Source organism: Python bivittatus, unplaced genomic scaffold (assembly GCF_059951505.1).
Source record: "Python bivittatus isolate LINGU-HERP-01145 unplaced genomic scaffold, Pbiv_v1 ctg000020_np1212, whole genome shotgun sequence".
Lineage (NCBI taxonomy): Eukaryota > Metazoa > Chordata > Lepidosauria > Squamata > Pythonidae > Python > Python bivittatus.
The window spans coordinates 17498124-17526060 of NW_028277030.1; the positions used below are offsets into that span (position 1 = coordinate 17498124).

Below are 27937 nucleotides of genomic sequence, written 5' to 3' on the forward strand. Positions count from 1 at the left end.
GGCCAAATATAATACGTGCAACCATTACAGTACGAAAAAAAAACATGAAAGACTTCTCAAAAAAAACCCCAAAGCACAGCTTCTCGCGATAGGTGCTGGGCAATACAACGACGGCGTTCTCTCGCGAGAATCCCATTCGCACAAAATTCGAGGTCCTGCAGCCAGACGGCGCATGCGCTAGTTAGATTAGCGGTCCAATGCGAGCGGTGTGGGAGTGAGACCTACGCAGCTTCGTTTTGGGATCTTCTTTTTTTTTTTTTCCCTCTTCGTCTTTTTTCAGGTTGTATTTGCGGTAGCGATGAAAAAATAAGCGAAAGACTCCCTTTCTTGCTGAGGTAGGAGTGGTGTAACTGGGTGGTGTCGATTCCTGTTAGGCCGCGGAGGCTTCCTTTGCTGCGCCGTTTGGCCTGAACCGTTGGCAACCTGCAGGGGGGGGAGGGGCACATGCTGGTGCCATGTTCGTGCGCATGCGGGGAGGGAAGAGAAAGAGGGAGGTCGAAGCCCTGCCCGCCGGAAAGTGGTCGTGCGCGCCCTCGCATTGGGAAAATAGGCCGCGGCGCCGAAGCCTGAGGTGTGGTCGTGCGCATGCGCGGGTCTCGGAAGGAAAAGAAGCCTCTTTGACTCGAGGTTTATGCGACCTTCTTGTTCTTTGTTACGTAGGCCATATTTACCACCTTTTCTTGGAGTAGCTAACTGATTTGTGCCTTGCGGTGGTATCTTTATCTTATGTTCTTGGCCGCTTCTATACAATTAAAAAAAAAGATAGTGTTCCTTAGTGTTTCTCGTTACCAGCAACGATCAAATAAGGCTTGTGTATGTTTGCTCAGAAGTAAGTTTGATTGCATTCAGGGATGCTGATTACCAAACGCTTTGCTAGTGCTACTTGAATATTTCATAGTGTTTTGTGGGCGTTACGTCTTTGACCTAGGCGCTTGGTATAGTATAATCTGTGATTTTTTCAATCGTAACTACAAAATCGAACCCAAGTTTACTGATCGCCATTTTAAGATCGTAATCGAATATTTGTCGTCTACTATTGAGATGGTTGAATTGAAATTGAGCTGAATAACTTCTGACTGAATGTAAATGGAGGTTTTTTAAATTGCATAGAAAGCTAACCTACTTCCGGCCGTGCTAAGATAGAAAGTTCCTCTTAGTCATTTCTTTTGTATTATTTCTGTATATGCAACACGCACAACTGCGAGTTTGAAATTGTTAAACACAGGATAAATTGAATTTTAAAACTGGTTGGTAGTGAGGGTGAGTCCCTATTGTATTTCTTTTAAGATTCGAGAGTTATGGTGTTCTTTAAAATGATATAAGAGCTGATCTCTGTCATGGCCCGATTAGTTCATCAAAAGTGGAAGATGCTGTTGCATCCTCCATTTCATCAGCATCTGATATTGAGAGGTTTATTGGGACTACTAATAGCCATATTTTCCATGATTTTTTCTATAAATTAATGCAAATTTGATTTGTTACTATAGGTAATTAGTCATATCTGCTTGCAAAGGTGAAGCAAAGTATTCAAGTGGTAATTATTCTTTTTTAAAGAATAGAATCAGAACATTCATCAGCAATGGTTAACTTGTGATTGAAAGCTTTTTTTTCTCCAAGATGTAACATTTGAACTGGGGATGCAGTTATGAACGTTTCTGCTTCCCCAAGTTAATGGGGCAAAGTATATCATATTAATATGTCCAATATGAATGCTCAAATATCTAGTAATAAAGTGTGTATAAATATATCATTAGGAAAAAATTAGAGACAGTTTAGGCTGAGCCAGTCTCTCTTCTTTCACACAAGGAAAAACGCCGAAGATATTTGAATGCTTTTTAACCTACTTTATTAAGCAATAAAGTATGGCCCTTGTTTCAGAAATGTTTAATTCTGATGACTAAATTGGTGAATAGTTTAATGAACTCAGAATTAAATAATAAATGTTGTTACCTTGCTTGCAACTTCTATTTTGCCATAATGGTAGGCTTATCTCTACTTGTATGATAATCTGCTTTTTCTCCCTAGACTTGATAACCTTGAGCTAGTATAAATCAGTGCTGGTAGATATTAGGAGCTATTCTCCAGCAGTTTTGCTCATTCTTGAAATTATGTCTAATGACATAATAGTTGGTACACCTTTAAAAAAAAAGATATGCAGCTCTTCATATAAATGACCCATTAATGCCCTATATAGTAATTAATATACTTTTGAGTTGACTGTTGTATGCTATGATGCCCAGCTATTTTTTTCCAATTCCTGAAGGCTAAACTGTCTAATGATGCTCAGCTGTTATGGGGTGGCAACCAAGTTTAAACAAAGGAAAGGGGAATACTAACTATCAATGAAGTTCTAGTTTCTCTTAAGACTGAACCCTGGGGTATTGCATTTGGTGTCTGAGAAGTTCTTAGAAACACAGTTTAATTTTAAGTTCACATTCATGCCTAATAAGGGTTGCTTTTGAAGACTAAAATATTATTAGAAAAGTTCTGTTTGATCAAATCAGTCTAGTCTTAACATTTTTCATGTCATAGTTGCCAGTCAGATGCAGGAAGTCAGTGGCATAGTCAATAGTGATTCCTTAGCACGTGTATTTAAGGTAATTCAGAAGGTACTGTACTGTAGTACATTAGTCACTTATAGCCTTTCATTTGTCCTGAATCTTATTGCATTTAGTTTCAGTGGATGACTAAAATATAGCTATGTGAGAGAGGGAGTAAACCTTAGTTTCCATGTTAAATATAGCTTGCCTTACTTGTCTTTGTACTAAACTAAAAGGTCCAAAATTCTGTAGTCTCTTGTAATGGAATTGCTATCATTTAATCACTCAGTTTCATTGCCCTTTTCTGCTTTTGTAGTATCTTTTCTGAGGTGCAGTGACCAAAATCTTACACAGTGGCTGGGTTTACTTAGCTTGATTATGGGAACCTAGCAATGCTCCAACAGTGTCACACCCTAGATTTATACAAGGCAATTCTTATATTACAGTTGGTATCACTCACTAATGGTCTATAGGATGAAATTCACTTATTTTACAATAGCTACATAACAGTTGTTTTCATTATGCTATATCTACTATGACTCCCAAGATCTTTTTCTTGATTAGTCATTACTAGTTCAGATCCTATTAAGGTATATGTAGAGTTCAGATTTTTTTTGTTCCAATATGGAGCCCTTTACATTTATATTAAATTGCATTTATCATTTTAAAGCCCATTCATCCCCTTTAGAGAGGTTGTTTTGGCGCTTTTCTCAATCCCTTCCTTGCTTTATTACCTTGAATAATCAGTAAATCTGGCTAACTCATGCCCAATTTCATCTCATTTAAAAGTAATCAAGTTACATATTCTTAAGGAAATCCAGCTTCTTCCCTTGTGAAAGTATCCATTTAATTCTACTCTCTATTTCTTTTCATTTAATTTCTGCTGTTTAACCATTTATCGGGGACTGGAAGGATGTAATAAAAGGTTTCTCCAGGAAGTTTTGATAACTACTCTGAAAGAGTTTTAAAGAAATAATGGTATATAGCATTTCTTGGATCATACCATTTACATTCTTATTGATGGCCTCACAAAAATCTGAAGCTTGAAAAATGACCTATTTTTGGAGAAGCCCCATGTTATTGAAGGCACTTTCTTCTGTATATACTTGTTTTTTCTTTAATATTTTATCACTAACTTCTGTGCTATGTAAATAGTTTAACTGGTCTGTAATTACTTGTAACTTTCTCCCATACTGTCCCTGGATCCCTTGTTAAAAAGTGAAAAAATAAATGGCTATTTTCTGGTTGTTACAGATAGGTACCAAGTGGGGCACCTATCCCCAAGTTGTTAATAGTTGATAGGTACCAAGTTGTAAGTGTTCTAGATCAGCAGTTGCATGTGCAGATTTTCAAAGAACTCCTAGGTAGATTTTATTTGGATTCAATGGTTAGTTTTAATTTATCAGTTACAATTTATTTTAGTTCTTTAGATTCTCCTCTTTAAAAAGTCAGTTCAGACATGGCTATTTGTATACTCACTGCAAATGCAAGGATGCAACTGATTTTTTCCCTGTGATTTCCTTATTCCTTTTTAACATACTTGTAATGTTCCATTGAATATTTTTGACAATATCCTTATCACTGGTCATTCTGTTCCCACCCACCCCCCCATATAATCCTCAGGGGGTTGCTTGGGGGACATCCTTTTGTCTGCTTGTGTTTCTTTTGAAAGTTTATGCCCCTTTCTATTCTCATTTCTGCAAGAGCTAGCTTTCTCTTCTAATCTCTTCAAATTTTATTGATTGTACTTTTAAATTTCTTGTATCCTTTTGGATTTGTAGCATCTTCTGTCATCTGAGATGTGCTTTGTAGCTAAGGTGTTCTCTTATAATTTACTACTGAAAATAATTTAATTTAGTTTGGAGAAGTTTGACTCTCAGTTCTCCATTTCAAATTGTTGAGGGGAAAAGGGAGGCTGACATATGAAGAACACCATAGAATTTGTCGCTGTTGAATTGTCTATCCCTCCAAAGCCTTTACTGCCACCTACTCTGAGAAGGATTTTTGAAGACAGAACTCCCTTTTTTACTTGTATTTTGGATTATCAATGTTACTTGATAGAGCTTGTATCTTAGAATATAAAATATAAATAATAGCTATAGAATTGTGCAGCCTGCCTCTTGGCAGATTATGGAATATCATATTCATGATTTGGATCAAATAGTAACTGAGAAGTCATGTTGACTCTGTTGGTTTATCTAGGTTTGCTGTTTTAACTGTCAGCAAATTGGGCAGGAATCTTTCACAAATCTACCATTGGAAGATCTTTTAAATGAGGATTTCAGATACTGAACAGAGGATCTAATAATAGTGAGCATGGGTTTGCTCCTTCAATGACTACTTCATGCATGCAGTTACTTAAAATATTCTGTTCCAGAGTTCATCTCTGCTTTGGTGGTAACTTAGAAGTTTGCACACAATGTAGAGCTTTGCAGTGCTTTGGAACTGAATCCAAAAAGGTGCTTTAAAGCATATGGGATAGTGAATGCAGCTCCATAACGAAGCTTTGTCTTCCTGGGATCACATGACTACTATCCACAGCTCATTTGCCTCTTGAAACTACTCTTCAAGAGAATATCAGTTCTTCGAAAGAAAAATGTATTGTACAGTTGCTTTTTAAAAAAAATAACCTAATCAGTGAAACTGGACCTGTGTTGATTGCTTAGTATGTAAAAGATCTATGTATGTGAAATGCTTGGTTAATAACAATAGATAACATCTAATATCTAAATGCCATTTTATTTCATTTTAAATGATTTTCAACTATTTGGGCTATCCCTGGAGTTCCAGAGTTAAGAAATGTTCAATTAAATGTTATAGTTTATACAAAAAGTCATGGTTTCAGAAATGGCTAGGTATGGATCTGAAATCTAGGTGTGGGGCCCAATGGGGACTATTATACTTCTGCATTGGTGCCAACCTTTGTTCTAAAATATCTGTAATGGTGGAATGTAGGGTGACTTCCATTCACATAGCACAACTGAACTTGTTAGCAGAGTTATTTTTCCTACTAACTTCTCACTGGATGTAGTTCTTTATATGCTTGAATTAAGTAGGGAATTTCTTTTTAAACTGAAATAATTAGTTGCCTGATTTTATTTAGTCAACATCAGTATCAACGCTAAAAAAATAAATCCTCTTGTATGTAGTACACATAAATTTCTATACTAGGCAGGTTTAATACATTAATGTAATGTTTATTGTTTAGATCAAGTAACATTCTGAGGTGTGCTTTCTGTATAGAAGATATATCAAACTTGTTATTTCCACCAGGAGACCCATTCTTCAATAACTGAATGCTCCCATATTTCCATTAATTATGCTTCTTTAACAGGCCTTTACCTGTTTTTACAAATGTGCTCTCAAGTCTTTGAATGAAGTTCAGCATTACATGAATGAACATCTGCATATGTTATGAAACTTTCTTTGCAGTTATCTATTATACTTCAAGTTCTATTATATCAGATTGGGGGAGCTCTAGAGAGGTTGCAGAAGGGAGAGATAATTGTCTCTCCCCCCTTACATGATTGGAACAACCTCTGCTAGCATTTCTTTCCATTTTCTGGGCTGATTTTTTCTTTCAGGTCATAATAAAATTCCAGTAATGTGTTTTTTTGTTTCCAAATAGGCCTTTAGAAATCTTTAGTAATAAGACAGAGCCACCTCTTTTGGATAGGAAATCCTATTTCTCTATTTTCATTCCAGTTTCCACTTGAGGCAAAATGGAAGATACTCTGAGCCTTAAGTAGCAATGATAAAATAATTCTTAAGCTTGGCATACTGGCTTTTGGTTTCTTTATATCTACGCCCCAACAAGCTTTAAGACTGGTTAAATTGCCATAATTCTTATAAATTTCTAAGGAGACTCTGATTACTTTAAATTTCTTACCTTTTTTCAATTCTTCATGCTATTTTACCCTATAATCATAAAAAACATGGCTCAGTTCACAGTCCTAGTATTTTCAGGTATTATGTTTATACAAGAAAGTGATATTATATTTTAGATCTTGAAGGGAATGTCTATGAGATTCTTAACTTTAAAAATTAGGAGATTATTAATTGGTGGTGGGGATTTAGTAGCTCATTTACTTCCTTTAAAATTTCTAATCTTTTTTCAGAACATTAAATCTAATGCAAATAATTTAAAGAAACATTTGATGTTACAAAAAAATTTGAATCCTATATGTTCATATTTTTTATCATAAGTTTTTAAAAACAGTTGAACCATGGAGACGTAAAATTATCCCAATTTACATGGGGTATGTTGCTGTTGTCATTTTTCTCCCTCACCAACTTATTGGAGTATCTCCTTTGAGTGTTCCATTTTTAAGACTTCTCTGATATCTCCTTTTTTCTTTGTAGGTTTACATCGATTTCATATAAGCCTGGGCAGTTGCAGCTTGTGTGGAAACCAGGCTATGCAGTGAAACCATCTGCTGGGCAGCCCAACTCTGTCAGGAGGTATTCTTCAGATGCTCCTGGATCTGACAATTGTCCAAATCTTTCAGAAATCGACTAAAATCAAAGATGTAGTTATCTGTGTGTTTTAAGTAATATAACCAACCTTGAAGAATAGATTTTTTAAAAAAAAATCCAAAAAATGTTTTATCTTGGACTCTTGAAACACACAAATAGTAAAGATCTCTTCTGAAATGGTGATAATAGTCAAACTGACACCTATTTTTTGACAAAAAATTGCTTATACTATGCCTTTGTGTCTAAAGGTTACCACCCCTGTTTTCTCTGACAATCAGTAGTTTGAATCTGTGCTTAACATTTGATCACTACTAAAAAAGAAACTAAATCAATAAAAGTAGAGGTCTTTCTTTGTTACTATGCCCTTTTAATCCAAAACAAGGAAAAAAAATCTGATATTAGGGTATTGCCCATGAATGCAGAAATTTTAGCAGTTCACTGTACCTATTAGAGCTTAATTTGAGTCAGCCTTCTTATGCTACATCCCAACACCTGTTTCTCTGGTGTCAAGACTCTGCCTAGGAATTGTTGCAATAGCAGGATACTAGAAGTATCTGCAAAGAGGCTTTTCTCATCGCTGTATAACCAATCTCCTCTCCTTGACTATTTGTTAAAAATTAGGAACTCATTTCAATTAATGCTATTTACTATCTTTGTCAGTGGTTAGATCAGTCAGAGAAATTAATTCAAATGTAGGAGCTATTAAATAGCAAACATTCCAGTGACCTTTACATTGTAGACATAGCTGGAAAGATAAGCAGTTCCTCTGCTGCTGCTGGGAAGTTTCTAGCCACATAGTCCATACATGCACTGAAAGATCACCAGGCTTTCTATTGGTCTTTAAAAAGGCTAGACTCATCTGCTAGAGTTCTGTGTTGGCACCTGCTAATCTGGGAGCAATTTATTTGCCCTAAGCAAGTGGTTAAGCCTTAAAATATTTTTTTCCAGTTAAAAATTCTTATTCCTAAGCTATGTGCAATATTATGTAGTATGTGATTCTAGCATCATACACAGACTGGTTAAACTTTTATTTTGTTTAGGAATTCTTATGCTCAACCAAATGTCATAGATCATATATTTGACATTTGTCCGTTCCTTCTTTTCTATTTCCATCAACATCTGCTCTGTGCTTGCAATATTTTGACTATTCTTCTAGTATTGCAGTTGTATTAGTACTTTCCAATTTATTCCCCACATCCATTTACCTTGGCAAAAAATAACTAGATATTAGTGAAACATCTTTTACAATAGACACCTATCGTACCCTGCATCTGTTTTATCCAATAATAAACTGCTTCCAGCAGCAGTTTGAATGCTGTATTTTTAAGTAGTCCATGTAATACCTCTTTGCATGTCATAATTGTGTGTATTTATATGGTTCAGCATCTTATTACTGTAGGTATTACTAGCAAAATTTGTTGGTGACATTAAATATGATCCATTCACTTACCAATAAAACTTGGTATGTAGTTCTAAGAGAATGTACACTTTGTACATTTGCCTAAAAAAATTATTCAAAAAAATATTCTTTTCTTGCTAAGTGAGAAAATAATTGCAAAACATGCTCACTTTGAATGTCATTATCCTCCAGTCTGCTTCTGTCCCTTCCTCAAACTATTGTTCTATAGGAAGAATGGGTGTTACAATTCTGGAGTTAAGTGAGATTTTCAAAAGTGTCTGGAGTACAATAAGGCCTCAGTTATTTTGGGGGAATTCGTAAAATTAGCATTCTGAGATACTTTAGAAAATTCTCATGAGCTCTTCTTTTCTTCAAAAGCCATTATAGAAACGAGTGGGCTTTTTGATATTTACTGTTGGTATAGGAACAAAAGCATGAATAAAAGGCTTATTAAATGAGTACTCCTAGCCATGTATTATGGGGTTCTGAAAGATAACAATGAATATCCTTGAACAATTAGCTTTATTAGAATAGGGCCAGAGAATTTCTCTTCCTCAAACAAAACTTTGATCTCACAATCAGGTGTCAGTGAAGTCTGGCCCTGGTTTGAGTTCTTGTAGCATAGGCTACAAGACTTTAAGACAGTGTCTTTGGAGCTCCAACCAAACTCTAAAAGCCTAATATTCTTTCAAAAGTTGCAAATCAGTTACTCAAATACTGAGCAAAAATTACTTGGTCTCATTAAGTAATACGCTCATTAAGCACCCAGCTGTTCTTATGTTTCATCTTTCCCCAATGATATAAGGCATAGTTTTTAACAAATGTGAATTATATTTCTTGGTTCCATAGCTGGTGTACTGTGGTCTTTTTTTCCTGGAATCTAAAGCAGTTAAGATGTATGCACCCTGCAATTTAAATATGAATACTTGAAAATAGGTATACTTACTGGCAAAAATTGGTGCTTATCTGGGGGAGAAAACTCAATTTCTTATCTGAAGATTAATGATCCAATTTTTGAGGTTACATAGGGAAAGCCATGTAAGATCTTAAATTGTTTTTAGATCAACATGATGCATACATTTTAAAACTGCATCTGCATAAAGGATTTTATGACTAAAACTGCTTGTTTTTCTACAGACTTGTTTGGTGTTTCTCAGCTTGAAGAAGATCTACGATCATTATTGATCCCTTTCTTGGCGTAACATTATTGAAGTGAAGTTTACCTAGCTTTCTAGAGTGAGCTTTCTTTTCAGACATCTCTAAAGTTTGATTCATAATAGACAAGCTATAGTTCAGCAATGTCCAAGTCATTCCACCAGTCATCTCTAAATAGGGATTCCCAAGGTCATGGACGTGACCTCTCTGCAGGAATAGGCCTTCTTGCTGCTGCTACCCAATCTTTAAATGTGCCAGCATCTCTTGGAAGGATGAACCAGGGTACTGCACGCCTTGCTAGCTTAATGAATCTTGGAATGAGTTCTTCATTGAATCAACAAGGATCTCATAGTGCACTGTCTTCTGCTAGTGCATCTTCCCATGCCTTACAGTCTATATTTAACATTGGAAGTAGAGGCCCACTCTCTCTATCTTCTCAGCACCGTGGAGATGCAGAGCAGGCCACTAATATTCTGGCCAGCCTTGGTCTGTCTGCTAGAGACTTAGATGAACTGAGTCGTTATCCTGAGGACAAGATCACTCCTGAAAACTTGCCTCAAATACTTCTGCAACTTAAAAGGAGGAGAGCTGAAGAAGGTCCTTCACTGAGTTATGGTAGAGATGGCAGATCAGCTGCACGGGAGCCGCCATACAGAGTTCCTAGGGATGATTGGGAAGAGAAAAGGCATTTTAGAAGAGATAGCTTTGACGATGGTGGTTCTAGTCTCAACCGAGTGGTTGATTATGATCATGGAAGTCGTTCTCAAGAATCTGTTTATTATGACAGAATGGATTATGAAGATGACAGATTAAGAGATGGAGAAAGGTGTAGGGATGACTCTTACTATGGCGAAACTTCGCATAAATATCGTAAATTTGACAGTGAGTATGACAGACTGAGTCGTGGCCCTGAGAGATCTCTCTTTGAGAAAAAAAGAGGTGCTCCTCCAGATAGCAATATTGAAGACTTCCATGGACTCTTACCGAAGGGCTATCCCCATCTGTGCTCTATCTGTGATATGCCTGTTCATTCTAATAAGGTGAGTTCAGCATCAGATGCTTATTTTTCTTTACTTTGTAGTCCCTATTGCTTGTTTCTTTGCCTCAATTTCTGTGTTCTGAATACTTACACAAAGGTCTCAAAAGAGTTTTAAGTGACAAAGCCACTTAATTTCAGGGCATCATAGCAAATCATGAAACCAGGACTTTAATATATTTTTTCACCCATATTGCTTAAATCCAGGTCAGTTACCATCTAGTCTACTTATATTTTGCATCTGCATAATCTCTTTACTTGGTTTGGGTTAGCTTTTCATTTTGTTTTGCAGTTATTCAGAGGCTAGATTCAACATTTCTTCCCATCTGTCTTGATTGCTGATTGGTTCTAGTTAAGATACTGTCCTTACACATTCAGTTTTTTTCTTCTTGTCCATAGCCAGCGAAAATACTTTAATGGAGGGTCCTGGAACAAATTTGTAGGATGATAGCATTTTTAAATGAATTCATTCTTTTTAAAATTCACTTTAAAAACTATTTTCATGCTATGGCTGAAACTTCTCATTTTTTCCTTCCTTTTCACAACCTTCTTATATACTTTAGGCTCACTTTTTATTACACATATTGCATCTGTCCCTTTTTAGAAACGTAAACAATCAGATTACTGCTGCTGTACAGTATATCATGCTCTTATTGGCAGTGTCTGTTTAGAATAGATCTTTTAAGAGTTTTGATCAAACATCATTCTTACATTTAGAATGTAGTTCTGAAACAAAACAGCAAGTGTGGTTTATTCACATTTCCTAATTGTTTTACAAACTGATCATCTGTTAATTTGGCAATTGGGAACTAAAGCTGAATATTATTACTGTTGTTACTTTTTTCTTTTCAAAGCATATTGTCAAAAATCCAGGTAAGAGTGCACACTGTGTGCTTAAAATGATTTCCTTGGGTATCGCTAACACTTTCTTCACTGTAATATCTGGAAGTACAAGTTGTCCTTCCTCTTCAAAAATACCTTGGGGTATGCAAAGTTGTTTCCAGACTAGTGAAAAATGAAATATTGTTTGTTCATCTGAATTCTCTGCTTGATTCTTCTACATCTGAAACTTTGTTTTTCTTACCTTAATAAAGTATCTTTGTGAACCTCCGTGATCGCATAATGTTTTTAGTAATATAGAAAAGGCATAGTTACCAACCTTAGTTGTACTTCTGCCACATGTAGCTTTCTCTGGTGATGCAAACTAGTCAGTTTTTGACATATTTTGGCCTGTGTCCCACAGTTCAACCAAAGCCGATTTTGCTTGAAAGATACTGTTCTGTGCAAGGCAAGTTCTGTGATCTGCAGACTACCTTGCAAGTCAATGCATTATTGGCTGCATTCCATGAAGTAGGATGTACGTCATCCTAACTGAATGTGTATGCAATGTATTGTGACACACTCAGGATCTTACTCCTTTTCTGAGCTTTACATAATGTTGCTTATCCCAAAAGGAAATACCATGATGGGTATGTGCATACATAAACACATTGAGGTCAATCTCAAATTCACCAGACTTCTAAAAATAGTTACATAACCCACTAGTAATGGGACAGTTCATAATAATGGTGATCATATAGTTAAGTTGTTTCCTGCACCAAAATCCTGTTGTGTTGTTTGAAATAGAATGTCTTGCCTTTCTTTAACTTATTAAAATAAGTTGGAATATTAAGTTACTGACTTTATAAGTTCAGCATTTTCAACTTTTAATCTTTGGTTGAGATTTAAAACTTTTATATTTTTGATTAAAACAGACATCTTAATGAAAAGATGTTGTTACAGCTTATAAGAAAAAAGACCTAGCTAAAAAAAAAGATGGTTCTGTAAACAGCTGAACAAATTATAGAATTCACATGCAGTTGAAAGAAAAAAATCTAGTCCCTCCTTTTTTTCTCCTTAAATGCTTATAGTGAAGTTTCAAATTGAAGCAACTTGTGCAAGGAACATAATAAATTATTGAAAGTATTGTACAAAATCTATATCTTGCTTCAGGTCTTTAGGTACTGTATTTGTGCCTTTTACTAATGGTTTTTATTAAGAAAAAAAAAATCAAAGACGGATATAATTCCCCATTATCAAGGTCAACCTTTCATGGTTTTTAATGAATTTCAAAACCAGTAGCCAGGTTAGTCAATAATCTATCATGTCTTATTGTAACCTTAAGCAAATAACCGTATATTTATGTTAGTTTACTCTGACAAGAGTATTTTTAAATTTTACATGTATTGTGCTTGTATACCTCACAAGCATTTATAGATCAGCTATATAAATTCTTCCTTCTGTTCTAGCATTTTAAGGATCTTAGGACAAACTATTAGTATACTTATCCTGTAAAAATTTGCTTAGAAACAAGAAACTGGTTGATCTGTTTGCTCAGGAGAGAGCAATTTTAGAAGTTTTAATTTTGCAAGCAGTCCCTCCTCTTGGCTCAATGTATGTGAACCAAGAATATTAGAGCAGCCCAATAAATACTTTATTGAAAGATAAAAATTCTGAACTCATTACATTAGACTCCATTTTAGCCCTATTAAAATAGCTTGATAATAAAAATATTTGGTTGCAAATTTATTCATCTCCACTTAATATATGAATATTTTATGAGTGAGTCAAGGTAAGTGTAATTCATAAATTATTTTAGAGCTATAGAAGAGGGTTTAAAATTATTTGGGTATTCCTTTTTTTTTTTTTCCCCCTGCTTAGGTGAATAGGGTGGGAAAATCATTTTCTTCTTACAAAGAAATTTTATTTCCATACTTTTTTTAGTCACATATCATAGCAAATATAATTTATAGAGATTGCCCAGGAATGCCTTAGAAAAAAGAGTGAAAAAGCAAGGGAAATCTCTTCTTGGGCTCCTCTGCTTTGTGAGTGAAAATGCGCACTGTGTCTTATGTACTGGGACTGGTACAGTTAGGAAGAGCAGCTTGTTTTAAAAAGTAAAGACACTCTTGAGTCTAGCTTGACTTCTGACTACCTGGACACAGCCGTGTAGCTTTCTTGGTAACAGAAGAGGTTTGCCACTGGCAGCTTCCGGGATGCTTTTCAAGTTCAGGATTTAGCCTTTAGATCTGGGGTCTTCTGTGGCCGCCTATTCAGTACTAACCAGGCCTGATTCTGCTTAGCTTCTATTTACACGTGCATGAATAAAACTGAATGAAGCCTTATTTTATTTTACAGCAATACACTAAAAATCATGCACATTTTAAACATTTTATAGTTGATTAAAACTCTGCTTTCATGACAAGAAAATGTAATTTCTGTATATGCAATCCAAATACGATAGGTGTTCTTTTTTATATTTATATAAAACTCTGTATTATTACAAATGGGTAGGGAATCAGTTCCTTTGAAATTCATCCTGGTCCTTGTTTGCACACTTGCAAGCCTATCCTTGTTGTAATTTGGCTAAAACCATTTTTAAATTAAAATGAGACAGTTTGAGATTCTCCAGACGATAATTCTGCAGTTGGTCCCAGTACTGTGCTTGTGGAAACACTCATTAATTTGCTTAAAAACAGCAGGTTTCTTTAATCAACTCTTTGTAATCGTGAGGACAACATTGAAAACTAATAAAATAGTTATTCTGCAAAGGTAAGGTGAAATGGGAACTATTTGTTTTTGTTTTTTCTTTTATGCTGGCATCCATTTTTGGAGCCAGTAATGTGAAGAAAAATTGTAAAGTGAATTAATTTTATGTAGGGGTTAAAACAAATTTAGAAACAGGCTAGAGTTAATTATAGTTAACAGTTATGAGTAATTTTCTTAATATTAAAACCAATAAGAGCTTTAGAGACAAAACTGTCCAATCTTTTGCCCTATCCTGGGTCCCTTGCTGTGACAGTGTGTGCACTGGCCATAATCATGAAGACTTGACTCTTAGATAATTGCTGGTAGATGCTGAAAAAAAGCAGCACCAAAAAATACCAGCCTTCTCCTTTTTTTCCATTACCTTGAGGTGCAAATTGTTCTTCTATTTGGTTGAGGGACAGGTTGCTGGATGTGATTAGCACAGCTGTACATATAATAAAGGGCATTTGTCCTCTTCTACGTGTAACATCTGCTGCAATTTGGATGACGGCAACAGCTTTTTGGCTACTTTTCCCTAGCCTTTAAAATACTCTTGGTGGACATGGCTTTTTCCAGAGGCTTTAAATGTTAATCAGTGAAAGAAAGCCTTCTCTGCTTTAAAATTTAGTTATTACATGATTTTTTTAACGTGAATTCTGCCAGGCTTTGCTTCTGGCTTTTTTATTTCTTCCCATTTAGAGTTTCGTATAGTTGTTTCTTATATTTTACAAAGCTTAGAATATTAAACTTACAAGCTACGGTTGTATCCAGCTTAGTGCTGATGGAAAACATTTTTTCTAGTGCAATAAGGGAAATATTTACCAGTATCTCTAGCCACTGTATTGCCCTGTACTCCTCATAAAAGCTCCTCTTGAGAAATAATCTCGCCACTCAGGATAAGGCATTACATGGAAGGCTACAGTTGATACAGAACTAGTAATGCTTTGCTGCTGTACCTTACATGTGCAGAAATATTTTGCACTAGACCCAGTTGAGTATCACGTAAGTTGAAATTTGAATTAAAACAACAGGTACATAAAATGCATGTTTCATCTGTTGAAAACACTTGAACCTACATTGTTTCATGATCAATCACTGTACACTTGAATAAAATAGATTCTTGCCTGCATGTCAATTTCTGTACTTTTTCAATCATAACACGAGTCTTAAGGTAAAACTTTCTGTAGGTGTTTAGAGAGTGTTTTAAAAGTTGTGTTTTTGATCATGGCAACTTTGTACTTCTGCAGGAGTGGAATCAACATATCAATGGAGCAACTCACAGCCGACGTTGTCAGCTTCTCCTTGAAATGTATGGATTTGAACATATAAAAATATTCTTCCCTATAATTGTAATATTCTGTTTGAAAATGAAGTATTTCCTTTTAAAACTTTTAATCTGATTATCTTGCTTGAATTGTCCAATAATAGGTTGTTTTTAGTCGATTGCTTGTATACCATTTTGAAAGCTGTTACTTTTTTATATAGATAGGAAATAAGTTAACATTGATGGGGCTCTTTGAAGCACATTTTATACTTTTAACTGGGAGGAGAGGGTAGTGAATTTGTAGATTACTCGTCTACAAAGAATTTATTTGACCTGAACCTTCAGCAAGTCTGCTGTAATTGCATGACCAACATATTATGGGTTCCCTTTTCCTCCTGACACCCATTGATATAATCAATCTTCATATTGTGTTTCAGCCTAAAACTAAAATTGCTGTTGACATAAATAAAATTTACTATTATGACTCTATAAATTAAAATTTCATGGAACTTTTCAATATGTATGCAATAGGATGTAGAACTTAAAGCAATATTTATAAATGCCTTTAGAAAAGATGCATTGCATTGTTTAGATATGATTTGATATAATTCAAAATCCAATATTTTACATCACTGAGGATATTGGTATTGGCTCTGAAATTGTAGTGATCAATTTATGCTTAGTTATGCATTTAAAATCTTTGGGCTGAGATCCAAAATGCAACTGTATGATATTTCTAGCCCCAGCGGTTACGTTGCAGAGAACAATCCTTCTCACTTCTTTCTCTTAAAGATACCCTGAATGGAACCCTGATAACGACTCTGGACATGGATTGTAAGTAAAGCTTGCTTTCTCCAATTTTTTTAAAAAAGTCCTAATGCACAGGAGAAATCAAAGGGAAAGATATTTCCAAGTTATGTATCAGTAACGTGAGATAGTTTACTTCTGGGCTAGAAAAGTAACTTTCTACTGTACTTCATGGCTGCTTGAATAATAGGGAGTAGGTATAAGATTAAAAAAGGGGCTTTTCCTCTCACCTAATTTGCTAATTAATTTAGAGCTTTTAAAATGGTAAGAGACTTTAAGGTTTACAGAATCCTAAATCAGGATATAGTTATATGTTATCCCTGATTCTAATCTTCATTTCCCACTCAAATCAAGTCCACTCTCTCCTGTCCTGCTTATTTTTCTCTTTCAGCTGAAATCTTTTAACATCTCATGTTTCCTGATAGCAAAGCATGTTTGCTGTTCTTCAGCAGGCTTACTTTTAGAAGACCATTTCACGTATAAATTCTATTTTTCTTCTATTGGGGCATGCACACACATAAAACCCATGAATATAGCTCATTCCTCCTAATACGTTTAAAGCTCTTGTTAGATATTGAATGATTTACAGTGGGGCAAAAAAGTATTTAGTCAGCCACCAATTGTGCAAGTTCTCCCACTTAAAAAGATGAGAGAGGCCTGTAATTTTCATCATAGGTATACCTCAACTATGAGAGACAAAATGGGGGAAAAAATCCAGAAAATCACATTGTCTGATTTTTAAAGAATTTATTTGCAAATCATGGTGGAAAATAAGTATTTGGTCACCTACAAACAAGCAAGCTGTCTGGCTCTCACAGACCTGTAACTACTTATTTAAGAGGCTCCTCTGTCCTCCACTCGTTACCTGTAGTAATGGCACCTGTTTGACCTTGTTATCAGTATAAAAGACACCTGTCCACAACCTCAAACAGTCACACTCCAAACTCCACTATGGCCAAGACCAAAGAGCTGTTGAAGGATATCAGAAACAAAATTGTAGACCTGCACCAGGCTGGGAAGACTGAATCTGCAATAGGCAAGCAGCTTGGTGTGAAGAAATCAACTGTGGGAGCAATAATTAGAAAATGGAAGACATACAAGACCACTGATAATCTCCCTCGATCTGGGGCTCCACACAAGATCTCACCCCGTGGGGTCAAAATGATCACAAGAACGGTGAGCAAAAATCCCAGAACCACACGGGGGGACCTAGTGAATGACCTGCAGAGAGCTGGGACCAAAGTAATAAAGGCTACCATCAGTAACACACTACGCCGCCAGGGATGCAAATCCTGCAGTGCCAGATGTGTCCCCCTGCTTAAGCCAGTACATGTCTGGGCCCGTCTGAAGTTTGCTAGAGAGCATTTGGATGATCCAGAAGAGGATTGGGAGAATGTCATATGGTCAGATGAAACCAAAGTAGAATGTTTTGGTCTAAACTCCTGGTGTTTGGAGGAGAGAGAATGCTGAGTTGCATCCAAAGAACACCGTACCTACTGTGAAGCATGGGGGTGGAAACATCATGCTTTGGGGCTGTTTTTCTGCAAAGGGACCAGGACGAATGATCCGTGTAAAGGAAAGAATGAATGGGGCCATGTATCATGAGATTTTGAGTGAACACCTCCTTCCATCAGCAAGGGCATTGAAGATGAAATGTGGCTGGGTCTTTCAGCATGACAATGCTCCCAAACACACTGCCCGGGCAACGAAGGAGTGGCTTCGTAAGAAGCATTTCAAGGTCCTGGAGTGGCCTAGCCAGTCTCCAGATCTCAACCCCATGGAAAACCTTTGGAGGGAGTTGAAAGTCCGTGTTGCCCAGCGACAGCCCCAAAACATCACTGCTCTAGAGGAGATCTGCATGGAGGAATGGGCCAAAATACCAGCAACAGCGTGTGAAAACCTTGTGAAGACTTACAGAAAACGTTTGACCTCTGTCATTGCCAACAAAGGATATATAACAAAGTATTGAGATGAACTTTTGATATTGACCAAATACTTATTTTCCACCATGATTTGCAAATTCTTTAAAAATCAGACAATGTGATTTTCTGGATTTTTTCCCCATTTTGTCTCTCATAGTTGAGGTATACCTATGATGAAAATTACAGGCCTCTCATCTTTTTAAGTGGGAGAACTTGCACAATTGGTGGCTGACTACTTTTTTGCCCCACTGTAAGTAGAGTTGTTTATATTTTGCATTAAAAGAATTCATACTTTTCCTAGTATGCACCTTCCTGAAATTCCTCTGATCAAATTTGTCCAAAGTCAGATTAGAGACTGTAAATTAAGATGTTTCCACACAAATTGAAAGTGTGAAAGCAGTTAGCATAGTTTAGAATCCTACACTGAAAAATAATTTCTTCAACTCTGAGTTCATTTCTCACATTTCTAATTGTAGGGACATATTGGAAGTATCCTTTTGAGGTTCAGAAAAGGAACGTTTGATAGCACTATTATCTGATATCTGGGTTGATACTATTCAGTCATATTGATAAATATCACCTGCAGATATCCAATCATGAAAATGAATTATTATTGGATGGGATTGCTGTTTATTTTTATGTATCTGACTTCTTATAACATGTATGGACAAAGCTGAATGGAGCTTGTGTGAAAGATTGTATATTTTCCAAAATATAAGGCCTCTTTTTGTGTGTCTTTTAGGGGTGATCCATTTATGTTGCAGTCCACAAATCCGGCCCCAGGAATTTTGGGGCCACCTCCACCTCCATTTCATCTGGGAGGGCCACCAGTTGGGTCAAGAGGTAATAAGGTTAAATGGATTTCTGAAAGGACTATATCTTGGGATGTAATCATGCAGTGTAAAGTCAAATCATCCATTTAATAGTTTTTATATAGTTATAGTTTTATTGTTATTTGCCGCTCAGATTCACTTCATGTGAGATGGGCAGCCATATAGATTTGATAAATAAAAAAATAGCACTTTTTACATTAAAAAAGCTATGACTTTCAAATGGGTGTTCAGTATGCATCTTGATAATGTTGTTACCTGGCATTTGCAGTAGTACTGTTGGATTATATTGGATAAATATTATCTGGAATTCAACTGTGATTGAGTGGGTATTACTCTGAGTTATATATCTTTGGTATGCTAACATTTCAAATATATTCTAAACCAAACTGTTTAAAGTTCTACATTACCATGTGCCACAATGTCAACATTCTTTCTAATTATCTAACTATATTTTTCCCTCACAATGTATTGATATTAAGGAGCTGGAAATGGAAACATGCAAGGACCTAGGCACATGCAGAAAGGCAGAGTGGTTAGTATTCATTTCTCTGTAAAATTCAGGTACATTTACATTTAAGGTTTTGATTCAACGATTACTATTACTTGAAATGAGGATCTGCTTTTAATGGAAGAGGTTATCCCCTGTCTGGATTATACCACTTCATATCATAGGTTTACATGAGTTTAAGTTGTCACATAAAACTATTATGTTTGATAGAAGGCTGTGGAAGGGTGTTCATCATGTGAAACTCCAGCCTAATGTGCCTAGATTACAGACTGTGCCTTAACTGCATCTAGGGCTCTCCTAATCTGCTCATGAGCAAGGTGGATTGGTATCTCTCTTCAAGATACTATGCCCCAAAAGTTACTAATAAGGAGCACATTTGCAAAGCTGGTTTATGAGGATATACTCGTAAGCTGAGTAATTCTTGTTGAGTAATGTACATTTCAAATTAAGGCAGGATGTAAGTGTGCATTTTTGTTCCATTGTTTTTGTTGACTTGCTTGTTAAGAAATTGGTTGAAATTTGCTTCTGTACTAAAATTAGAAAGCACATTTCTATGTTCATTTTACTTAATGTGTGAATTTGTTGCTTATTACTGCTGATAATTAACAGGAGACAAGTAGAGTTGTGCATATCATGGACTTTCAGAGAGGGAAAAACCTGAGATACCAGCTGCTACAGCTTGTTAAACCTTTTGGAATTATCACAAATCATCTCATACTGAACAAAATTAATGAAGTAAGTATTAGTCACTTTATACCACAGAACATTTTTAATACATTGTAAACATCAGTCCTCTTTATTGGCAATCAGTTTAACAGTATATAAGTTAATTGAAATAGTGTTTCATAGGAACAAATGTAACCAAGGGAAGGAAGCATATGTTCCCATAGAGAGAGATCTGAAGGATGCCAGTGCCCGTATTTTAAAAGTAATGTTTACATATTTGAAAGAAAAAGAATTGTGTACAAGATCAAGGCTTTTAATGTATACTTTTTAGCAGCAAAATAACTTTCTGTTCCTAGTTTCAAAATGCAAAAATCTAATGTTTCAAATATAATCTGTTGAATAGTGCTGCAAATCCACCCGCTGCACTAAATAAATGCTAGGACCTGGCTGCAAAGGGCTCGCATATAAAGCTACTAGGTGATTTTCAGCCATTCACTCTGTCTTGTCCCAATTCACCTCACAGGGATGTTGTTGTGGGAAGAATAGGTAGGAGCATTATGTATAGTGCCTTGAGTTGTACAAATAAAGGTGGGATATAAATCTAATAAATATAGCAACACCTGATGCTTAACAATATTAATACCATTTCTTTCTTGTATTTCATTCTTACTCGTATATTAAAGAAACAAAAGTTATCTTTGTATCATTTTAGGCATTCATTGAAATGGCTACCACTGAAGATGCACAAGCTGCAGTAGAATATTATTCATCAGCACCAGCCCTAGTTTTTGGCAAACCTGTGAGAGTCCATTTATCACAAAAGTATAAAAGAATAAAGGTAAAACTCAATCTCACATCTTTTTTAATGTTTAATCTTTTTATTTCATTATTTCTTTTCTGACATTAAGACTTAACATTCAGTATAGTGTAATAATGTTCTTAACTCTTCAGGAACCAGAAGGAAAACCTGATCAGAAATTTGAGCCCCCAAAGCAACAGCTCGGTCGTGTGATCCATCTCAGTAATTTACCTCATTCAGGCTATTCTGACAACGCTGTCCTTAAATTAGCTGAGCCCTATGGAAAAATAAAGAATTACATATTGATGAGAATGAAGAGTCAGGTAATTCTTATATTGGGATAATTAGATCTATTTTGGTAGAAATATGGAAGTGAAATAGGTTCTTGTATGTAGCATTAAATGAGTTTACACATCTCTTATGTGCAGTCCCTACATCTAAATCTTTCACATGTTATAGTATTACACTTGATTTGTTACATAAAAACCAAGCATAACTAACCATAAAAACTAAGCCCTAAGATTTGAGATATAGGCACAGTCATTTTAAACTCAGTGTTTCTTTTTTAAAAAAACTTAAAATAGCAAGAATTTAAATGAGCATATCCAAAGAATCAAATTAATGTACAGACTGTGACTTTTGCCATGGTGGTTTGGTTATCTATAAACAGCCTTTCCTTGAATGAATAGCCCAAAATGTTTGGAATTACTGTATTTGTAGATTTTGTATATCACATGCTCATTTCTTTCTGTGTTGCTACACTTGTCAGACACTGTTAAAGTATGAATAGCAGTTTATGACCTTTCCCCATCTTTGTTGTTGTAATTTAGGAAAACACAAGCTTTTTAGCAACAGGGTCCCATAACTGATTTATGATAAAAAGTTATCTAGCTTTATCCCCTAGTAAAAATCAGTCATTAAAAGAATTGCAAATTGAAATCTTGCATAATTTTTCTATAGGCTTTCATAGAAATGGAGACCAGAGAAGATGCTGTTGCTATGATGGAGCACTGTTCCAACAAAGCCCTCTGGTTCCAGGGCAGATGTGTGAAAGTAGATTTGTCTGAAAAGTACAAGAGATTAATATTAAGAGTAAGCACAAGTTTGGATTCTTGAGTTTAGTAAATAATATGAAGGGTTTGATGTACATAGCTGTTTAATTTGCACAGCGAGATATGATTGGCTATTAACTAACATTTGAAGTTGAATGAGAGTCTTGTGTTGAGTTTTGGAAACACAGCATGAGAGCAGGGATTCTCCTCTCCAGTCCAACCTCTAAATATTGACAAGAGGGTAATACCTGTCATCCTTCCAAAGGGGAAACCCAGGTTAGTAGCTTGCAGACCCTGATTAGGTTGCTGCAACAACTATGACAAGATTCGTTCAGAACTGCTGGTGATATATATTGAAATATATGGCGTTTGTCTCGTGTGTGTATGTATTTGTAATAGGTATTTTCTGTATCTCATATTTCCATTCTGAAGAATACAATCTTATGGGCCTATATGTGAATGGGAAGTTGGTTCAAATTTATGAGTTGTTTTGTTTCACAAGACAATCATTTATCTTTTAAATAGTTTTATTTAAAATTCTTGGTTCTGGTGATTTGTATTTGAATTGTGAGTGCTATTTAAAATAAACCAACTTTGCACAGATTCTGCTTGTATACAGTATAAAGCTAGGTATCATATTTCATATTGCAGTAGTTTATAGGAATGATCAGGAAGAAGCAGGGTCAAATTTCAGATCTTTGTACTTCATACCTAGCAGGAGTAGAGAGCATAGCATAGCAGGAGTAGAGAGTACTTCTATTTCAAGTACTATGAACATAAATATAAGAACATATGTGATATCTGTACCATGGAGCATATTTGTACTATAGCAATCCATGAGGTTTTGTTTCCACTTCTTAATTTTAAATATTGTTGTTTCAGATTCCTAACAAAGGAGTGGAATTGATGAAGAAAGATAAACCAAGGTAAAATTCTTCAGTTAATTAATTTGCTTAAAAATACAAAATGTCATAGATAATACCCCCAGTTATCACAGTATATAAGGCCAAGGTTACTCCTATGCTCTTATATGGTGCTGAAGTTTGGGGCTTAAAACACATATCACTATTAGAACAAATGCAATCACAGCATCTGAGAAGTATCCTGGGTGTGAATAAAAGAACTTCAGGTGCTGCAGTTAGAGCTGAATTGGGAATCCATACAATTTGTTCTTTGTCTAAAATCAGATTTTATAATTATTGGTGCAAAATCAATGCTATGGAAACTGACAGACTCCCAAAATTGTGTCTGTTACAACAGACAAAATCTCAATTACCAGATTTCTTGGATAATACAATTGACAAATTATATTAGGAGCTGTGGTCTCCCTGTCTCATGTCCAATTGTTTCCGGAAAACAAGCTAAAAAGATTGCCACACAAAGAATCTTGAATATAGAAAGATATAGCCACCTTTAGTAAAGTTGGCTCACTGAAATGGATGGCCTGAAATAAACGTACCTTCCAAATTGCCAAGTATTTAAACACAGAAATGCCCAAACATCTTTGGACGGTATTTGCTCAAGCATGATTTGAGCAGTTGGATACAATGGTTAAATATGGAAGATTTAGCTAAGTCCCTTATAATGAACACACTTGTATTTGCAGATCTCCAGAGATAGAAGACATAACACATATATTATTTGAATGTCAACTGTATAAAAAAAAGGGGGGGTCAGAATTCAAAAATTACATATAATACGGCCCTTTATTTGAACAAAACAGTATAGTTGAGATCTGCAAATGTGGATCTGATCAGAGTAAATTGTAGGGGTGATGCAGAAATATGATTTGCATCTTTTTTCTTTTTTAATTTTAATTTGTTTCTCTTAACCTATTTTTAATATATGGTCTTAATAATGTCTTATGTTTTATATGTTTTATACTCTGTATCCTGATATGGCCTAATGGCTAATCAATAATAATAAACTGAACTAAATCATAGATAATACATTTTTTCCCCCTTACATTATAGAAAAAGAGGAATCTCTCCAGATAGCAAAGACTCTGGAAGTGAAAAGAAATGTAAGACTGATGATAGTGAGAAAGCTGAAAGCAACAGTACTGAAGGTAAAGACGATGAGAGAGATGAGTCAGAGAGGTTAGATGCAAAAGATGGTGAGCAAGGAGATCAAGAAGAATCAAATTTACTCCTCGAATCTGAAGATGAACTGCTAGTAGATGATGAGGAAGCAGCAGCATTACTGGAGAGTGGCAGCTCAGCAGCAGATGATACTGATGTGGCTAACTTGGCTGATACAACGGCTGAAGAAAAGGAGGCAGTTGAAGACGATGTTGCTGCAAAACCTGAAGAAAACGCTGCAGCCGCTTCAACTGCAAAAAAACTCAAAAAGGTAAGCCCTAAAGGACACTGCTAAAAATACTGTGTTTTCATCAAGAATACAGTTTCTTTATTGGGTTCTTTGCATGAGAGAGTGTTTTAACCAGATTTTGGGAAAGAAAGGTTTTGAATCGTATGTGTACATAGTTTGCTTCCTTGGCAGTTGACTGTAATCTGCTTTGATGTCCTCTTCTGTATATTGCCATTATTGCATGGCAAAATGAACTTTAGGTAGTTCAGTAAACATAGTATTATGAAGAATTTGAATATACTGCTGACTTTCAGTATTCGAGTAAATGTTGACTAAGCAGCATCTGAAAAGGGGTAAACTAAATTTTTTCCAAAAATGTTATTTCTGGAACTGAGCTAGAACAAAAAAATACTTTGAGATAGTTACAAACCCTGATTGCTTTCTATCAAAAATTAGTTAAAATTTAGAGTCAAAAATTTAAAAAATGACCAATTTCACATCAAAAAAGGATTGACACAGAAGTATTTACCCTGCATTGGTTACCAGTTTGTTTCTGGGTACACTTTAAGATCCTTGTATTGGCCTATAAGGCCCTTTATGATTTGGCATCTGGATATTTAAAGAGCTGTCTGCTTCAACCAGCATGTGTCCAACTGATTAGAATTGCTAGGGAGAAACTACAGTTAGTCCCCAGTTTAAGAATGAGTTCTGTTCCCAAGATCTGTCCTTAAGTCAAATTTGTATGTAAGCCAGAACAGTATTATTGTGTAATTAACTCGAACCATTGTGTATTTAACTCAGATTTTGCTACAGTAGGCTCCACTCTTAACAATAGGTCATCCTCAGACTGGATGTTCTTAACCCGGAGACTACCTGTACTTAAAATCTCACTTTCTGAGAGAATGGAGGGGAGGGGTGTTGAAGCTAGAAGATGATGCTCTTCTATGGCAATGCTGATATTTTGGATAGAGATCAGGCTGATTCCCTCCTTGTTCCTTTTCCAGAAAATGTTAAAAACTAAACCGTTTCAGAGGGCCTTTTACATCTGATGCCATTTTGTTCCCTTGTTGCTTTTTGTGTTTTTATGCAGGGTTTCATGTGGTATTTTGTTATGATTCATGTTGGCTTTAAAAGGAGAAATGGTGTTATATCTGTTAGATGTAATTGTACCATTGAACTTAGATAAAAGAATATTTCAGTGTATAATTGGGAACACACAAAAAAGCTATACATAACGATTAAAATACATTGTTTCAACAGCGACATGTAGGTGGATTTCCAAGGAGCATGAAAGGCTTTGTCACTCTTGATGAAGTTGGTGATGAGGAAGATTCAGATCACCAGAAACAATATAAAACTGGCATAATGAAATTGGTTGCAAAAACTGAGGACAATTCAGCTGAAACAAAGACTATAAAAACAGAAGAAATGGAGCAGGAAGATGAGACATTTGAAAATGGCACTAAAACAGAGAACTTGAAGTTGGAACCATCTGAAGTGGCAACCAGCACGATGACAGAAGAAAAAGATAACACTACCATGCAAGAAACTAAGACTATTCGTGATGAACATAGGATTGGACCATATCAGCCAAATATTCCAGTTGGTAAGAACTGCTTCATTCCAGATAATATATACTGCATATGTATATATACAAACAAAAATGCTGGATACCTTCTGTCAGAAAGCCAGTAGATGTTTGAATATCAATCTTGTAATATGTGCAAATAAGACTTGAGATTTATTAAATGTCTAGTAGAATGACTCACTTTGAATAAAAACATTGAGAAGGATCTGTGTGTGTAGTTTTTAAAAGATTATTGATTTGCATTCAGAACCTAACTTACTGTTCTGTTTAGTAAAATGAAGCATAGCAACTATCTTGATATTCCAAATAGTCTGGGTCCAATTTGCAGTATTCTTTGTTTGCTCTATATCTAGGTGTGAACTATGTGGTCCCCAGAACTGGATTTTACTGCAAATTATGTTCCTTGTTCTATACCAATGAAGATGCTGCAAAAAAAGTTCACTGTAGCAGCCTTGCACATTATCAAAAGTTGAAGGTAAGCCAAAAATTCTCAAGGTGTGCTTATGTGTTTCATGCACTTATCAAGATAGTAAAAAAAATTGAGAATAGATAACATCTAAGGATGTGGAAAAGTTACTCTCCCAAGAATGAGAAATCTGAAGAATTCTACTTCTGGAAAACTGTTAGAACACTCACTGGAATGGCTAGCGCAATATGGCTTCAAAGAGGAACAATACATTTTACTCATACCTACATGGTTAAAAGAAAAAGTCAAATAAGAGGTCTTAATTTGTATTGCATCTAGTGAAGTCTCTGCTAAAAAGATGGAATTGTTCACAAAGGTTATGAATACTATGTTTAAACTCAGTCCGGTCTAATTTGAATTAAATCACAGCATTAAATTTGGGCCATGCCAAGTATCATTTGTGTATGAGTTATATAATTTTGCTGAACCAGACATTACAGTTAAACACACCTTGTTACTTAACAAATTTTGATTCAGTCCTCTTTTCTGTTGCAGAAACACATGGACAAAATGGCTGAAGATCAGAAACAGAAAAAAGAGGCTTAAATGAAAAGGGGGGAAGGCATGCCAATTTAAGGAGAAATGTTTTATTTTTGTTGCTAATCTCAATACAGTAAAATTGGGAATGCTATACTACATAGATTTTAGTGAAATAGAAGTTTAATTCTGTAATGTGTTTAATGTTATGGCAAAATATACATTGTCAGATCTTTGTTCAAAAAATGGGGGGGGTGACATTCAGCATTTCTGTGCAGATTTACTCTTGAAGCTACTGACACTTGTTTCAGCAATTGGAGACCACAGAGAATGTCATCCCCATTAATCTTTTCAAACTTCACATTCAGTTAAATATAAACAGTTGTTATTTTCATCTGGAACATTCCACATTCTAGTATAAGTCCAGCTGATATTATTGTTCAAGGGACTTGCATTATTTCATTTCACTTTTGAAAATGTTTATCAAAATTTGTGTGGTTTTTTTTAAAAAAGTGGAAATGCTTTCTGTTAGTATATTAGGTAGTGAATAGGAAAAGTGATAGCCAGCTTTAATAAATCTTGTGTTTTCTCTGAGTCCTTGTTTTTCTGTCCTATTTGAATAGGAAGTCGCTCTTCTGACCAGTATTATTTTTCTGGGCTCTTGCTTGCAATTGAATTTAGTACTTTTTCATACATCTCCAGTATAAGCAAAAGCAGCATTTGAACCACCCATTGTAAATAGTTTTCTTTTTTATGTTTGTACTTCAGCTCTAATCCTAGACCAATTACTAACATGTCATTGGAACGATTGGACATGCTTCAAAGTAACCTGTCTAGAATTGGAGCATACATCTTGAGATTGGTTGCATCCTAGGACTGTGCTTTTGATGTACCTTCACATAGCTAATATGAATGGGAGTTTGTGTGTAAAATCTGTTTTATGTAGTTATCACTTAACAGCTTACATATATGTGAATTCAAGTTATTATAGTGTCAAACCAATAAACCAAATCAATCAAGAGTAAACTAAGCCTTGATTCTGTTTACAAACATTTGTGTGTTCACTGACAAG

At 35.4% G+C, this 27937-nt stretch overlaps 1 protein-coding gene across 1 annotated transcript; it reads left to right on the forward strand.

Moving 5' to 3' along the window:
• Window positions 1–170: 170 nt before the first annotated feature.
• On the forward strand, window positions 171–27891 carry MATR3 (matrin 3). The gene is made up of 16 exons (XM_007429711.3): window positions 171–335; window positions 6903–7001; window positions 9553–10610; window positions 15421–15482; window positions 16230–16271; window positions 18909–19009; window positions 19479–19531; window positions 20117–20242; window positions 20886–21011; window positions 21125–21295; window positions 21933–22064; window positions 22907–22950; window positions 23998–24376; window positions 25595–25940; window positions 26276–26397; window positions 26884–27891. The coding sequence occupies exons 3-16, from the start codon at window positions 9714–9716 to the stop codon at window positions 26932–26934; spliced, it is 2652 nt and encodes an 883-aa protein (XP_007429773.1). The 5' UTR covers window positions 171–335; window positions 6903–7001; window positions 9553–9713; the 3' UTR covers window positions 26935–27891.
• The last annotated feature ends 46 nt before the right edge of the window (window positions 27892–27937 follow it).

Excerpts from the sequence above, each read along its gene's own strand:
- MATR3 (XM_007429711.3), top strand. The coding sequence starts at position 9,714 with ATGTCCAAGTCATTCCACCAGTCATCTCTAAATAGGGATTCCCAAGGT. Across the intron at positions 15,483-16,229 it reads TGTCAGCTTCTCCTTGAAAT|ATACCCTGAATGGAACCCTG; the intron begins GTATGGATTTGA and ends TTTCTCTTAAAG. Across the intron at positions 21,296-21,932 it reads TGATGAGAATGAAGAGTCAG|GCTTTCATAGAAATGGAGAC; the intron begins GTAATTCTTATA and ends ATTTTTCTATAG.